The sequence below is a fragment of the Syngnathus leptorhynchus genome, chromosome 16 (genome assembly GCF_054491065.1).
Source record: "Syngnathus leptorhynchus isolate UIUO chromosome 16, UIUO_Slep, whole genome shotgun sequence".
Taxonomy (NCBI): Eukaryota; Metazoa; Chordata; class Actinopteri; order Syngnathiformes; family Syngnathidae; genus Syngnathus; species Syngnathus leptorhynchus.
In genome coordinates, this window is record NC_141210.1 from 9,120,857 (window position 1) to 9,136,898 (window position 16,042).

A 16,042-nucleotide genomic window follows, 5' to 3' on the forward strand; every position below is an offset into this window, starting at 1 on the left:
AGAGGGAGTGCATAACTGCTCTTCTGGCCTTCTGCCACTAGAGGGAACGCATAACTGCGCTTTTGGCCTCCTGCCACTAGAGGGAACGCATAATTGCTCTTCTGACCTCCCATCACTAGAGGTAGCGCATAACTGCTCTTCTGGTGTCCCTGCCACTAGAGGAAATGCATAACTGCTTTTCTGGTCTCCTGCCACTAGAGGGAGCGCATAACTGCTCTTCTGGCCTACTGCCTACACCAAAGGGAGCGCATAACTGCTCTTCTGGTCTCCTGCCGCTAGAGTGAGTGCATAACTGCTCATTTGCCTCCACCACTGGCTGCCTCCCTGATTATCTTGGCAAGAAAAGATTTTGTAGACGTGGAACAAAAAGTTTTTTGCCTGACCTGCATAACAGAACAGATGTGGAAACACAACTTTTGTATCAAACAGGTTTATTCAACACTTTTTTCATTGACATTTACCAATATCGTCATAAATTCCTCAAAAACAGGTGAACACCTCTATGCTGTCGCAATTGGAGGCTTTGAATAACTAAAGTCAGCCCACTTTCGACCACAGAACATGAAACGAGGGAAAAAAAATAGACATTTCTTAAAGTATGCTTTATTAAACACCATATAATGTTTAACTTCTATATTTACCTCTAGTAAAATAAGGCACTTGGAAAAATGAAAATATTGACAGAGTATCTCAATTGAAATGTGCAAAAAAAAGGAAAAGAGAAGTTGGAACAGCCCTGGACTAGCTTTTGTCTTACCGATGAACACTTTGTGCAATCTTGTAGCGCTCCAGTCAATGGTGCGACTTTGGCTGACACTGACTTGAGCTTACGGTCCACAACATGTTGCGGGACCAGTTCCAAATCTCCTGGAGCATGTACCGCCTTTAGAATGTATGTGATTCAGTGGAATTTTTTTTTTCTCCACTCCCATTTTACGTCCGTGCCTCGCACCACCTACGACAGTGCAATGGTGTTACTTTGCGACTGCCGCAAGTTAAGAGGGTTAAAAATGGGACCTTATTTGATACGGAAATTTGACTCAACTCAAGCTGCCGAGGAAAAGCCATCAATTCAAAGAGGATGGATGGCGAGCGCTGCATCCACCGTTGCCATGGAGACGTAAAGGTCTAGTCTCCTTAGCACCTGCTTGTGAAGACATCGCTCGTGCTGAGTGGTTGATTTGTAATGACTTTCTTTCCTCGGGGGAAGGGCAAATGAGATCAATACAGAAAGGAGGTATCAGTTCAGCGTCTAGCTACTTGACCCCAATGAGGGTTGAAACTTGCACCGCTGGCATTTGATTTGTCTGTCCCTATGAGCAGCAGCAGCACTTGAAATATTACTGATCCCAGGCCACCTCATCCGCCTCCTCAATCTCCCAAAGACTCAGCCTTCAGGCAACAGAGCTTTTACACCGAACAAGACAAGCAGAATCGACATCGGAGAAAGTATGTCTCGTACAAACACATCGAGGTAAAATGTATCTAAAATGTCCACAAGTGGAAAGGCTCTCAAGCGGAACAGATGGAAGAAGGAGATGGAAGTCTCTTGAAGCAATGTTCTATTTCACCTCCTCATCCATTTTGCACACACGAATAGAAGCGCTCCAACCCCACGTCTAAAATCGGCAGAAAGGTTCCATGAAATGATGAGGAAGCAAGGACGTTTTATGTTATGTGCATGGCGACAGCTTGAGTGAACTATGATTAAGCTTTTTTGTTCAAATGAGGCCGTTTGCTTTTTCAATGTCAGTCCAGCTAGAGTTGGACACTAAATATTTAGACCCTCCCCCAGCCTAATATGAACATCCCTCTGCTATTTTTGGCACGTTGAACGCACGACAAAAACTTGCACCAACTAACTACATGAAGCGGTGAGTGAAGGGCCATCTGTTTTTCACAGATGGTTTTCAAGAAACACAAGACAGCAGTGTTTATCACCACACTGGGCCTTTCATACGCAAACCACCCGTGTTCAGTCCATTACGGGAAAGCAGCTGGACAATCCAGGAGCAAAAAAAATCCATGCCACTTTTGGCATGTCGTGACTCTCGTCCTGCCACTACTGGGAAGCCAAACAGCAGTGCCTTCTCGTACCTCACCTCAAATGGCTATCAAAGAGATCTACTCTGCCTGGCAAGAAATTCTGCTGGATCAGCTATGTTGGTTGGCTTCCCCAAAATGGGGATCCATTGATTGTCAGGAAAAAAACGTGACGTGCTCCCAGTCACAGCAAGAGGCTAGCAGCGGTTTGGAGGATTTGGGACCATAACTAAGTGCTGTGTGTAACTGAACAGTCCAAGACCCTTTACAGTCACCTGCTTTGATCAAGCAAGCTCGTCTGAATCGTACAGAACACTGTACCTTCTATGTTTAAAAGGGAAACTGAGTGCACGTTTGCCCAGCGCAGTATGTGTCAATCTGTTTCCTTGTCAATCTCGCTGCTTAGCCAGAGGCACATGGTCATCTTTGACAAATACTGCAAAGAATTCAAGGACGTGTATAAGACTTTGTCCTTTACGGGCTCCGTCCACAGAACCAACAAGGAAGGAATCAAGTATAAAACGACAAAGGGGATAGGAATATTCTTAAGCCCCTCGACAACAAAAGAGGCCTGCGTTCTACAACTCTTGCATACGTAGCGCCGGTCAAGTCACCACATTGTCGTACGTATTCAACCCTCTTTGAAGCTGTGAGCCGATCCCACTCTCCCCCTACACCACCCTTGACCACCTGTAAGTCCGTTCCCCCTTCCAACACAACCCACTGAGCTCTTCTGGAATGCGTGCGTGTGTGTGCGTGTCAGTTTACCACAGCTGGCTTGAGCACCACAGTGCTTGGGGGGATAACAACCCAGGACAAGGGATCATGAGACCCTCCTGTGGAAAGGTTAAGCACCCCTTCAGTCACCTTGTTCTCGGCCTCCGGTCCTCGACCCTTTTTGTCCCGCAGGCTGGGGTCCCTGTACTCGACACTCGCCCCCAGCATGGGAGGCATACCGAGGGTGGAGGAGGACAACGGCGCAGAGAGCAGCGGCGATTTGGCCAGGCCTAGTGAGGAGCCATTGATAGATAGGACGGAAGCAGGTCCCAAGCTCCCTGGCTGGGAGCCTGAGCAACCCAACGTGCTGAGGTCCAGGGGCCGAGGACTGTGGGGGGACGACGGAAGAGATCCACCCAGACCCTGGAGTGTGTGGGCATCCAGGAGAGCGGCTCCCGCCCCTGGAATGATAATGTGAGCCCCACTCACATAGGACATGGCGCAGTCCTTGGCACCTCCGCTAGCTAAAGCCCCACTTTGGCTTCCCTTCAGCAAGGAGCCCAGTCCGGCCGGCAAGCCCTGCTCCTGAGCCACAAAGTGGCCATGGGCCTTGATGTGCTTGCGTAGAGAGCTGGGGTCGGTGTAGCGCTTCAGGCAGCCCACCATTTTGCAAGAGTAGGGCTTGTCCACGTAGTGTGTGCGCGTATGCTTGAAGCGGTCGCTGGAGTTGGAGTAGCGCTTGTTGCAACCCTCGTAGGGACATAAGTAGGGCTTCTCGCCTGTGGGTGAGAGACCAAAGCTAGCTTTGAACACCATACAAACAGACTTCCCAGGCCACTGACCTGTGTGCGAGCGATTGTGTATCTTGAGGTTCTCGAGGCGCGAGAAGCTCTTGTTGCAGGTGGGACAGCAGTGAGGCTTCTCGTTTGTGTGCGTGCGGATGTGAATCAGCATCTTGTACCTGTGCAAAAGGTCAACATCAGCACTTGATGCTGCCGAAGTGCAAAGAGGGAGATTCTCACCTGGCGTTGAAGCCCCTCCCTTTCCGGGAGCAGCCCTCCCAATGGCAGCAGTAGCCCGACTCTTTCTCTGGCTTGACGTGGAAGTCGTTGACATGGTCCACCAGGTCTTGAAGAGAGTCAAAGAGCAGGTGGCACTGCATGAAATAGAGCCACGTTTTCATTTGCCTCCTGAGGCCACATGCAATCGCCGCCTTTTGGAATCGCACCTTCTTCCAGCGGCAAGCCGACTGTTCGTCGGACGAGAGGTCGGGTGATGCCCTTTTATCACTCACTTGGCCAACGAACATGGACGACGGTAGGTGAAGTCCTGCTCCGATTGTCACAAAAAACTGAAAGGCGAATCAAGGGAGGAAAAGGCAATCAAGGAGGTCAAGATCAACAGCCACGGTGGCGAGCTTTGCTTCCACAGACAGTAAGAAAAGACCAAATAATGATCGCTGAAACACTACACATGAACACTACAAGTCAGCCATTACCGACCACTGCAAAAGCGAAAATCACATCATGGACTGGGAAAAGGCCAGAGTCATCCGCACCGAAGAAAATAAACATCAGCGTTGGATCAGGGAGGCCATTGAGATCCGCAAGCGGGGCCCGAATACCATCAACAGGGACGAGGGAGCCTACATGCTCTCTACCACCTGGAGCAGCATTTTGGAGAGGTGAACGGACAGCAGAGGGCGTGACTCACCTGTCAAATCTGACAGGTGTGCCACGCCTTCATCAGCTGAAAGACACGTCACAACCACACCAGTGACACTCTGATGAAGGCGGAAGTACACGCCGAAACATGTCAGGTAATGCAACCTAAAATACTTTGTTTGAGATCAAAGAACCAGTGAAGTGATTGACAAGTGAAACAAAATGAATTTAGAAGAACTATGATCGCTGAAAATTTCTGCTCATCTTTTTGGAATGATCTGTTCCAAGAAAATCAGTGTACAGAGAAAATGGTTGCTTATTGTGTGGGGCAGGCTTCTGTTTTCCCCTCTTTCTGTGCACTTCAAAAGATTATTAGAACCTCCTCCAGTACACTCCACTCTGAGATTACTGTGTGGTGTGGCTGAAGATGGGAAAGAAATGCTCCAATTGGATGTATCTGTTGGGAAACAATGTTACTAAATGGATTGTCTTGTCGACATGCAGCTATGTTCATCAGGCCTACGAGATGTGACAAATGTGGCTCTGTCTCGCCATGCCAACCTGAGTTGCTGTTATTTTGTAAGATGGAGAGACAGAAGGCATCGTGCCCCCGTGTGGGGTCAACTTGAATGCAGACTATTTTGCCATGATGCGGGCACATGGGTGAATGCTTCCTGTGTCTTGTCTCAATTCAATCAAGGAGGCACAGCAATTAGTCGGCATGTGGCAGTACCTTGTCCTTCATCAGATTATTCATGTAAACGCGCACACATGCTTCACACCAATGAATGAGACTGAGAGCTTTTAGTTGAGAGAATGAGGTGTTTAGCAGACACCCACTTCCCCAGCAGCGACCGATAAGGTGAAGCGGGTCGGATCCCGTAAACCCCTATTGGAATTGCATTTGCACCACATGCTTTGTGGTGGGATTTTGATAGCCATGTCAAATAGTGACAGAAGACTGGGCATTCTACCTTGATTTGGGTTGCGTAAACCGAGGAGAACCTCTGTACTTGCGCTCAAATTCTTGGCTGGACTATTTCCACTAGGCACAACCGAGAGTGGCACCACAGGGGTCTAAGACTCGCTCTTTTTGTCTTGCAATTGTCTAGAGTTGCAGATGTTCCACTTCCATTATCTCAACGTGTTAGCTTGACAATAGTCAACTGGATTTCATAGCGTTGATTCTTTTGTACAACTTCCAAGGTAGAGGCGCAGGTCCTCACCGCTGCGGGAGTGTAGCTGCCGTTGGCCATCTCAGGTGAGACAGGTGTGTGAGCAAGGGAGGAAGGAGACGTGCTCAGATCCACTGCAGGGGGCGTGGGGGTATCTGTTCGGTCACTGGAGGCTACCCGCTTATCCAAGACAGCTGGAAACAAAATAGGCATGTGACTGATGATGGCAATAGATGAGTTGAATGATGAGGTCTGTTCTGCCGCTTGCAACATCAACCACCTCCATGCGGGGATGCCGGATCGAGGACCGCTGTACCATCGTTCGTCATGCAGAGACGGCGAGCCCTTTTGGCTATCATTGGTGAGAGGGGCAGCGAGCGTGACCCCTGGTCCCGTCCGTTGGTCCGCCGAGGGAGCTTCAGGTCCAGGGGCTTGTCCAGGGAAAGCATGACAGCACCTGCGCAAACACGAGGTCAAGTTAGACCAAGGGAGGTCTACTAACAGAACGGACACTGATGTTTTTGTAGAGCTTATAGTATGCAGTTAAATGGCACATGTTGGAGTCAAACTGGAACAAATAATGAAACACACCTGTGATGTCTTGCAAGTTAAATGCATCTGGAATTCCACTGTCCTGCTGCGGAGGTATTTCTCTACAACAATGGTAAACTGACCACAATTGTAAACCAAAGCACTGAGTAAGCTAAAGAAAAATAAACACCACGATCCAAGAGCCCCCCTCCCCAACACACACACACACACCCCACCACCCCTCTTTTTTCCCCTCAACCTTTACTCTTCCTGAGGAATGTCTACAATCTGATCCAGATGGTCCCATCTCCCCACCAAGCAACAGCGCCCCACCTCTCGGTCGGGCACCCATCAACCCCCAGCAACCTTACCAGACCCCACCGGTAAGCCCTCGCTCACCCCCCCCCCCCCCCCCCACAATCCCTCCAGGCTTTCAAGTCCAGCTGCACCGACCCACCTCCTCCTTCCCCAAAGCACGCTGACCGCCAGACCAAGCCTGAGGGTTGTGGCAGGGGCACTTTATGGAGAGGAGTTTTACCAGTAGCATTGTAAGTGCAAATTGCTCATTTAGCTCTTAAAGGCTCCAAAACGGCTGTGTTCACATAAATAGCAATTTTAGCATGTGAACCCACATGGAGACAATACTCACATTTGAAATAGGTCCTGCACTTTTGCTCCAAATTACCCCAAATGTTTCTTAGTTTAAGCTTATCATAAAAATTTTGGGAGGTTCATATTTGGAGTAAGAAATACAGTAATCCCATGCTATATCGCGGTTCATTTATCGCGGCTTCAGTACATCACGGATTCCCCCCCCCAAAAAATTAAAAATAAAAATTCTAAATTGAAGACTATAATATATATATATATATATATATATATATATATATATATATATATATACACACACACACATATATACACACACATATATACACACACACACATATACACACACACAAAAAATATATATTCTCTCTCTCTCTCTCTCTCTCTATCTCTATCTATATATATATATATATATATATATATATATATATATATATATATATACACACACACACACACACACACACACATACATACATACATACATACATACATACATACACACACACACACACACACACCGTAGTTTTCGGACTATAAGTCGCGGTTTTTGTCATAGTTTGGGTGGGGGGCGACTTATGTGATTTTTTTCATAAGTTTTCATAATTCAAAACACCGTGATAAACGAACGGCGATGTAGCAAGGGATTACTGTCATTTGAACTGCAAGTGACATCATTGACATAAAGAACGAGGAATTTGATCGATGTATTTAATGATTTGGAGTGAATGATTTGGAGTGACACAGATGGTTTAATAATATTGTTTTAATATGATTGTTATTTGAAATATACTTTATATATCGTTATATGGGTCTGTGGAATAATTAGAAATGCAACTTACAACGGGTCCGACGTCAGCATATGCGGCGCACACGCGGCATTGTTTACATAAAGCAAGATCGATGGATTTAATGAATTGGAGTGACACAGATGGTTTGATAAACGTGTTATTTATGTAATACTTACTTGAATAATTCTGAATGTTACGTCAGGCCCGTTCTCAGCTCCTCGTTTGTGTATATGTCACGTTAGCATACCGTATCGTTTAGCCTGTTGTTGCTGGTTCATTTCTGTTTTTGGTGTTGGATTTTGACAAATAAATTTGCCCCAAAAGTGCGACTTGTACTACGATACGACTTATGTTTTTTTTCACTTTATTGTGCATTTTATGACTGGTGCGACTTATACTCCGGAGCGACTTATAGTCCGAAAATTATGGTATATAAATATTAGCCAATTTACATTGGCTTCCAGTCCATTTAAGATTCGACTTCAAGGTTATTTTATTCATCTATAAAACACTCCATGGCTTAGCGCCTTCGTATCTCGTCGACCCAGTTGTGTCGTCCCGTAACCTTCGCTCGCAAAACGCTAGTCTTTTAGTGACCCCAAGGGCCAAAAAGAAGTCTGCAGGGTCTAGAGCAGGCGTCGGGAACCTATGGCTCGCGAGCCAGATATGGCTCTTTTGGTGACGTTATTAAAAAGAATACATTAGTATTCCCGACCCCTGGTCTAGAGCCTTTTCTATTCAGGCTCCAGAGCTTTGAAATGCCCGACCAATAGATATCAGAACTGCTACCTCAGTAGAACCATTTAAGACACGACTAAAGACATATTTTTATGCTATGGCCTTTAATTAACCCGTGTTGACTGATTCGGCTGGAGTTTGTGTTCTCTACTCTCACGGACAAGAAAATTTGATCACATTACCCCAATATTAGCCAACTTACACTGGGTCCCGGTCCATTTAAGATGTGACTTCAAGGTTCTTCTATTAACTTATGAATCATTGCATGGCTTAGCTCGTCGACCTTGTTGTTCCTTATGTTCCGTCTCGTAATATTCGTTCACAAAACACTAGTCTTTTAGTGACACCGAGGGCCAAGAAAATGTCTGCAGGGTCTAGAGCATTTTCTATTCGGAATGCCCTACCAATGGATATTAGAACTGCTACCTCAGTAGAAACATTTAAGACAATTTAAAGACATATTTCTATGATATGGCCTTTAATTAACCTGTAGTGGCCGATTCGGCTGGAGTTTGTTTTTGCTCCCTCTCCCCGACCCCACTCCCCCGACCCCTCGCCAGCTAGGGAGGTGGTTAGGTGACACCCAAGCTGACAGCGGCTATCTAGATTCTCGTGGACCAATTCAGGATGAGGGAACCGCTGCGGATTACCCTCCTCGAAGACACTGCCAGGACGATCAAGTGCTCCTCCGACAGCTCTTCGCTTTGGCCTGGACATCCGCTTTTTGATTTCTATATTATGTATTTTATGTGCCCTCTTTGCATCCATTGCAGCCTGGTGATCCTGAAATTGGGATCCTTCCATCTGTGGTCCCTTCTCAAGGTTTCTCATTTTTCCCCTGGAAGTTTTTTTTTTTAAGTTTTTCCTTGCCCTTTTGGGAGCTCAAGATCAGGGGATGCTTTGAGAATAATTGTCAATTGTTTGTCTATGTGAAGCCCTTTGAGACTGCTTGTGATTTAGGGCTATACAAATAAACTTGACTTGGCACATGAGGTAGGCCATGTGTCCGGGAGGTGTCGCCAGGGTCGCTGGCCCAATGAAGAAGGGCCCTTGCTCTCATCCACCCGCAATGACTGGCAGGCAGGGTTGGGATCAAAACGAATGATGCTTATTGACTTGGCAAAGCGGAGGAATACACACGATAGCGAGCAGTGTGCCTTTGCAGACTTTGAAATGCAAGATATCTACGGAGCAGTCGTGTTGCTGTTTTGTAAACGTGTCTGGGACGTGCTCAGCCTCGAGCGCCCGGTGGCAAGAAGCAAAAAACGGCCCGTCCGTCACCCACTAAATGAGTAAGACCCTTTAGCTCCAGGCGCAGACCAGGGATCAGCTTAACATTTTTCTGTATAAATCCAAGCGGACAAGCAGAAACGCGGATTGGTTCCTTAGGAGCATTGTCTCAACCGTCTCAACAAATTTGACTTTGGCTACGTTAAGACTCAAACAATCAAGTTGGTGGAGCAATTAATTGAATTAATCTGCAGTTCTCGCCTTAAGATATGAGCGGCTTGACAGATTGATTGATCTGTACTGTGTGTTTCTTTATCGCTTCCTGTCTTTCTATTCTCACCATTCTCCTATTGTTGAAGATGCTCTTTACTTTGCAACAAGTATCATTTCAGAAAACCAAGATGCACAGTCGGCACTTTTGATGCTTGTGTAGCAAAGGTTTTGTGGGTCGTCAATATTTGACACCATTTGATTACGATTCAACAGCCTTGGGGCCAATGAATTGCTGTTTTTATTTTTAGCCCTGACTCAGCCACCACCGGACAAAATTTGGAGTTGTTAGAGAATGACTCTGTTTTTTAATCTCATTTGGTGCTGACCAGGGGGTTGTTATGAGAAATGACGGGGGGTCAGAGCAGGAAAGAGAGCGAGGAGAATGCACTGCTTCCTTTTGTGTGCATGTGTAGTTGGCGGGTGGCTGTGAAGTTTGGGGAAGGGGTGTTGACCGTCAAATTTTCAGCACCCTCCCCCACAAGCGGATTTCCGTGCTTGAGCATGGTGTGGACAGTTTCTCTGAAAGGTGGCATTGTCCCCTCAGGGGGCCCTGGCGCTACGGGGCAGAGTAAAGACGGAGCCAGCAGAGAGAGGACGGGCGGAGGCGTGACGGTCGGTAGGGAGGCGCAAGGGCAAGAGGGAGCAAAGTGAGGAAGGGCGCATTAGCCTGGAGGAGCTGCAGGGAGGCCCAATTGATCCCGCATCAGCCTGCATTGGCCGAGAGACCAAGTGTCTTGTCCAGGAATCACAATGTCGGGTGGCCTAGTGACATTCCACCGTTCTTCGCAATTGTAGAACAGTGGCAGTAAAACGCAAGTCTCAGAAATTGACTTTGAGATGCAGGCGATTGAGGTAGAACGTGGTGGGTGGGCTCGTGGACCTTGGTGCTCCTGTCAGGCTAAAGCTTACACTTGTTAACCCTGATACCAATCACTGATCTTAAGCTTGTTGGGATCTGCGCACAAGAGGATTGTGCTTCGGATCTGACCATGCGGGAAAAGCAAGTGCGGCTATCATCAACACTGACCCTCAGGTGAGACAGGCTCTAACCCAATGACCCCTCCTTCCCCCAAGCCAGCCGGAACTTACTTTTATTTTCACGCACACACACGGCGGTGCCGCCTGGAAAGAGCAGTTGCCGCAATTCCGTTGGGGGATGCGCCAGAGAAGTTTGCTAGCAGTAGTTAATTTAACTGTTGGTTAGCACTTTCCCCAAAGATTTGCCTGGCAAAACATGTCAAGCTGCCACGGTGCTCAGCTAACAAATGTGATTTTTTTTCCTGAAGAATTTGGCTTTCTTTAGCATGGCAACCAAGGTACTAGAGATGCACCGATCCGACGTTTTCAGTTTTGATACCGATACCGTGGCTATGCGTATCGGTCGATACACGATACTGATCCGATATTATGGTTGACTTAACAAGCTACATACCTCTACATGTAGAACAGAAAAGACTAAAGGCAATGGCATCAGGCATGACTACACAGTTCTTTCCTAAAACAAAATGTAACAAGATAAAGCAGATTAATGCAATGAACTATTTATTTGTAACAAAAGTTGTGCAACAGCAGCAATAAAGTGTATCAGCATTTAAATTCAAGTAAATTAGGATACAAACTTCCATCCATTTTCTGAACCGCTTAGTCGCGGGCGTGCTGGAGCCTATCCCAGCCGTCATCGGGCAGTAGGCGGGGGACACCCTGAACTGGTTGCCAACCAATCGCAGGGCACACAGAGACGAACAACCATTCGCACTCGCACTCACACCTAGGGACAATTTGGAGTGCTCAATCGGCCTATCAAGCATGTTTTTGGGATGTGGGAGGAAACCGGAGTGCCCGGAGAAAACCCACGCGGACACGGGGAGGGCCGGAGGTGGAATCGAACCCGCACCCTCCTAACTGTGAGGCGGACGTGCTACCCACTGCCCCACCGAGCCGCTCCCATAGACAAACAATTGACAATTATTCTCAAAGCATCCCCTGATCTTGAGCTCCCAAAAGGGCAAGGAAACCAGGCTCCAATGGATGCAAAGAGGGCACATAAAATACATAATATGGAAATCAAAAAGTGGATGTGCAGACCAAAGCGAAGAGCTGTCGGAGGAGCCCTTGATCGTACTGGCAGTGTCTTCGAGGAGGGTAATCCACTGCAGTTCCCTCATCCTGAATTTAGTCCAGACGTCATCCACCCACCTGATGAATGAGCTGAGAGTTGAGCTTCAGACAGGAAGCCTCACTTTCCACTCCACCTCCTGGGCCTCTGTGTCGCTGGACCTTTTTAGCTTTGTCCCCCTTTTCTTTATTCCTTCTTTCATCAGCATGTCTTCTGTTACATCAAAGCACAGTTGCAACGCGAGGTAGCTTTATGTGGTTGGACGGGAAACCCAAAATAAAGGCAGCATTACCAATAGGAGTGTGCAAAAAGAACAAAAGTGGGAACGCAAAAAAAGAGCGCACAACTAAGTAACAGGAAGCTAGCGCCAGAGTACTTGAGATGTGAGGAATTCCAGGGGGGGAGGCAAACGGTGCCAGGAGGGGCGCTGGGAGTCAAGTTGTAGGAGAACGGGTCACGCTTGTGGTTTGTTGTCAGGGACGGTGGACGAGCAGACGCACGCTGTTGTTGGAATGTTGGCATCCCATCAAATGTCATCTGAGCCCTTTCCAAAGGTTTCTTCATTATTGAGAAGATCTCATTATCCATATCGTCGCTGCCAACCAGAAACCCGGCGGCATCGGTAAAAGTCCCACTTTTAACACCACCAGCCCAATGTCATGTTCAGTCGCGAATTTCTTCTGCTCAAAAGTGCTCATTCATTCATCCGTGATTGAATAAAATGTTGCGGGCAGGTCGCCACTGCACTCATCAAAGACTGCGTTTGTATCCAGCCCCAAAGCCAGAAAAGGCTTTGCGCTGATGTCATCTTTCCTTTCAACTGTCTTTGTCATGCAATTGAAAAAAAAAAACCAAAGATTGAGTTTCATGAGCCCAAATGAATCTTCACAGCAACTCACCTTGGAGGCGGACCACTTCCATTGCAGCAATCCATTGGTTGTTATTTTCACACGTTAGCTCCAAACACATAAAAACTTGCAGAGGTGGAGTTTCACAATACTTTTCAGAGTTGAATGTGTCAAAATTTGCTATTTTCAACACTTTGTAATACTGCGTAGAAATAACAGAAAATATATATTGGTTTACGGAAGAAATATGAAATGGACAGCATTTGGACAAAAGAGGTGACGTGATGCACTAAATGGCGTCTCAACTTGCGAGTGCGCCAACATGGTGCAGTACATGTTTGTTAATAAATGGTAAATGGACTGCATTTATATTGCGCTTTTATCGACACCACATGGTGCCCAAACTGCTTTACAATGCCTAACATTTGCCCTCACACATTCCTACATCAATGGAAGGCTGCTGCCATGCAAAGCGCTACCAGGTCCACAATGGGAGCAAATTGGTGTTCAGTGTCTTGCTCATGGACACTCACCAGGGTTCAGGATAGATCCCAGAACCTTAGAGTTGAGAAGTGAGAACACTACCACTGAGCCATGTCGCTCCTCTAACCCCAGTGGATTTTTTTCCATTCTTTTCCATGATTTGTTTGAGCTGTTTACTGGCATACTTGGCCAAGTATTGTTCAGTGGTCCCAAATATCATCGAGCTCCAAGTGGACTTGAAGACTCAGACGCGTGCACAGATGTGGTGGCCCTCAATCTGTACCGCCACATTATAACCATGCATCGGACATTTCACACTGCGTTGAGTGAGCCTTATGGCCTGGGACGGACAGCGGATTGATTGTCGTGCAGCACGCTGGGATGGCAGAAGGCTAAAAGCATTCTTGTGGGGGCTGCACTGAACAGAAAACAAGGTCGTTTCCATTGTTGTGGTCATTTGAGTCACAATTGACTTGACTTTAGTCGTTTTACAGCAATTTGGAATTGCATCATCACCATAGGAACAGATCTGTGAGCGCCTTTGCACAATCTTATTAGGCTGCTTCTGTTACAGCTGGTTAACCCTAAGCCAGCACAAAACGTAACCTTTTCATCAACTCAAAGGTTTCTCTAATTCTCAGAGGAGTACATCTCAGACCTAGGAAAGCATGGCCCGAGGTACGTCGCGCAACGCTACTGTCTGCTTTGAAGGCCTCTCAGTCATCTTGCACCATTTCATAACAGACAGGTCGGGGGGCATTGTCTGTCACTTGCATTTAAGAGATCTATCAAGACCCCGTGGACCTCTGTATAGTCTTGATGCTGTTTTTCAATTCAAATGAAAGGGTATTTTCAGTCATCATTTTGGACAGAGCAAGTGAGCCATACACATACACAAATTGTGTGCAAATTCTACTAAAGGTTGGTCACAGCTTGAAAATAGCAAGCTCCACTTTGAACTCAATACAGCATGGCGTCCATGGCACTCGGCTCCCCCTTCTCGGCAGGCGGTGAGCCAATCCTCCGACTCCCTCGTGCAATAGCAGCGGCCGGAGGTGCTGCTGCGAGCCGAGCGAAGGCATCGCCGCCGCTCTCTTGCTCTGGAAGCAACAGGAGGTGGCGGCAGCGAAGGAGCGATAGTGCGCCAAAAGCCCATGAAACAGTCGGGAACTACTGGGAAGGCCAGTAAAAGTTAAAGGCTCACTCTTTGCCACTTTCGTTCAACATGTTGTTTTTTGGGTTTCTCTCTTGTCCATTTCCCTAAGCATCACCACCCCAGTTCATCTCCTTGCTCGCCAGCTGCATCTGCTTTATTGGATGAGATGTGCATTTCGGAAGTGAGCGTTCTTGGCTGCTCCCGCCCGCACAGCCAGTTCTCACATTTTTGGATTTGGCAGGCTTTTACCAGCAAAGTGATTCACTCTGTGTAGAGCAAAAGAGACTCCACTCCCACTCTGGAGCTCGTTTCCTACACGACTGTGAAACCTTTTGAGTTGGGATGGCAACTCCAGTACGATTCTTTGAACAATGATATTTTGTGTAAGAATCTGAGTTGAAAAAGTCCATCATCCAGCAACAATCTGGTCCCAATCGTCCCAAATGAAACCCCTTCAAGTGGGCCTCTGCCTCTTTCTAACAATGCCTCTGCCACACAGGCCCGCTGAGGCACGCTGAGGCCCGCTGAGGCCCGCCTTGGCAGGGCCTGGGGCTTTTGCTGGCATCCTTAGCAGGCCCATAGGCTCTTACCTGAGGGGGTGGAGGGGTGGGGGCATTCCATCCCAAAGTGTGTCCCTTTGAGCACACAATGATGCTTGAAAGGGTGGGGGCAAACATTGCTTTGCCTACCTGCTCTGTTGAAATTAGTCAGCGTTGAGCACACCTTTTGTCCAACATCAACTGGGACAGGCCTGCTCTCATTTCTAATTTGTCTTTTATAGTTACTTGTGTTGAGATACACACGGACATTGCAGATACCTAGTATTGGTGAACAAACTTTGTTTGTTTTTATAAGTGACCTGGGAGTCCGGTGGAGTGCGATCGACCGGCTCGCAGGCGCGCCGCCCGACTGGGAAAATAGGTCAACCCCTCGCGCATTCTTCTGCTGGTGCGACGTGGACACACTTGACATGACAGCAATTACAACACGCGACATGCGTGGAGAGGGGGAGCGGCTCGCGCAGGCTTATGCTTCTTACCTTCTAAGCGCCTCCAAACTTGGCCAAGCAAAGTCCTCCTGCGTGGCGCTCAGAGCCAAAGTGGTCGTCAATACGTCGTCCTTGTGTCCCCCCCCCCCCCCCCCCAACCCCTCTTTCAATGAGAGGCAAATAGGAAGCAAAGTATTATGATGATGAGAATGAGTCGGTGTCTGGGAAGGCACTCCCTTCGCACACCATTCTCGCGTGTTTTGGACTCCCAAGCGCATCAAGCAAGAAGCAAGACAGTCCAAGTTGACAGCCCCTGGTTTAGTTGGCCATGCCTGCTCAAGAGCCGACTGTCAATACTCCAAATGAGCCGTGAAGCAAAAGCTTGCCCAAAAGGGTGTTCTCCTGGTGGTCGTCGAAGCGCATCGCTCAACGGAAACGCTGGTCAAGTCGAAAGCGATAAGGAGGTGCGGGCGACGCACACACGGAGTGACGGGCTGCTGGTGAAAAATGGAGGCAGGGGGCTTTTGCCACTGCTTTGTCGTCGTTTTCGCGGGTAGGAAAGGTGTCCTTGTGCGGAGGTTCGTCTCCCCCACCGCCGTCTGTCCGCCAGCCAGACAGCAGCCCAGCCAGCCCCGTCAGGAGGAGCAGCCCAGCCGAGTACGAAGCTTCTGCCAGCTCAC

The 16,042-nt window shown here is 47.8% G+C and overlaps 1 protein-coding gene across 2 annotated transcripts; it reads right to left on the reverse strand.

Annotated features, from left to right (window-relative positions):
- Positions 1-414: 414 nt before the first annotated feature.
- Positions 415-15,504, reverse strand: glis2b (GLIS family zinc finger 2b). 2 transcript variants are annotated; one of them, XM_085934542.1, is made up of 8 exons: positions 15,414-15,493; positions 11,968-12,100; positions 5,880-6,056; positions 5,651-5,793; positions 3,989-4,111; positions 3,783-3,916; positions 3,603-3,721; positions 415-3,539 (listed from the first exon to the last, which is right to left on the reverse strand). In XM_085934542.1, exons 3-8 carry the CDS (start codon positions 6,046-6,048, stop codon positions 2,803-2,805), a joined length of 1,425 nt encoding a protein of 474 aa, XP_085790668.1. In that variant the 5' UTR covers positions 6,049-6,056; positions 11,968-12,100; positions 15,414-15,493; the 3' UTR covers positions 415-2,802. The 2 variants fall into 2 exon arrangements, with proteins under 2 accessions (XP_085790668.1, XP_085790667.1); XM_085934541.1 differs by lacking the exon at positions 11,968-12,100 and having other exon boundaries at positions 15,414-15,504.
- Positions 15,505-16,042: the final 538 nt, after the last annotated feature.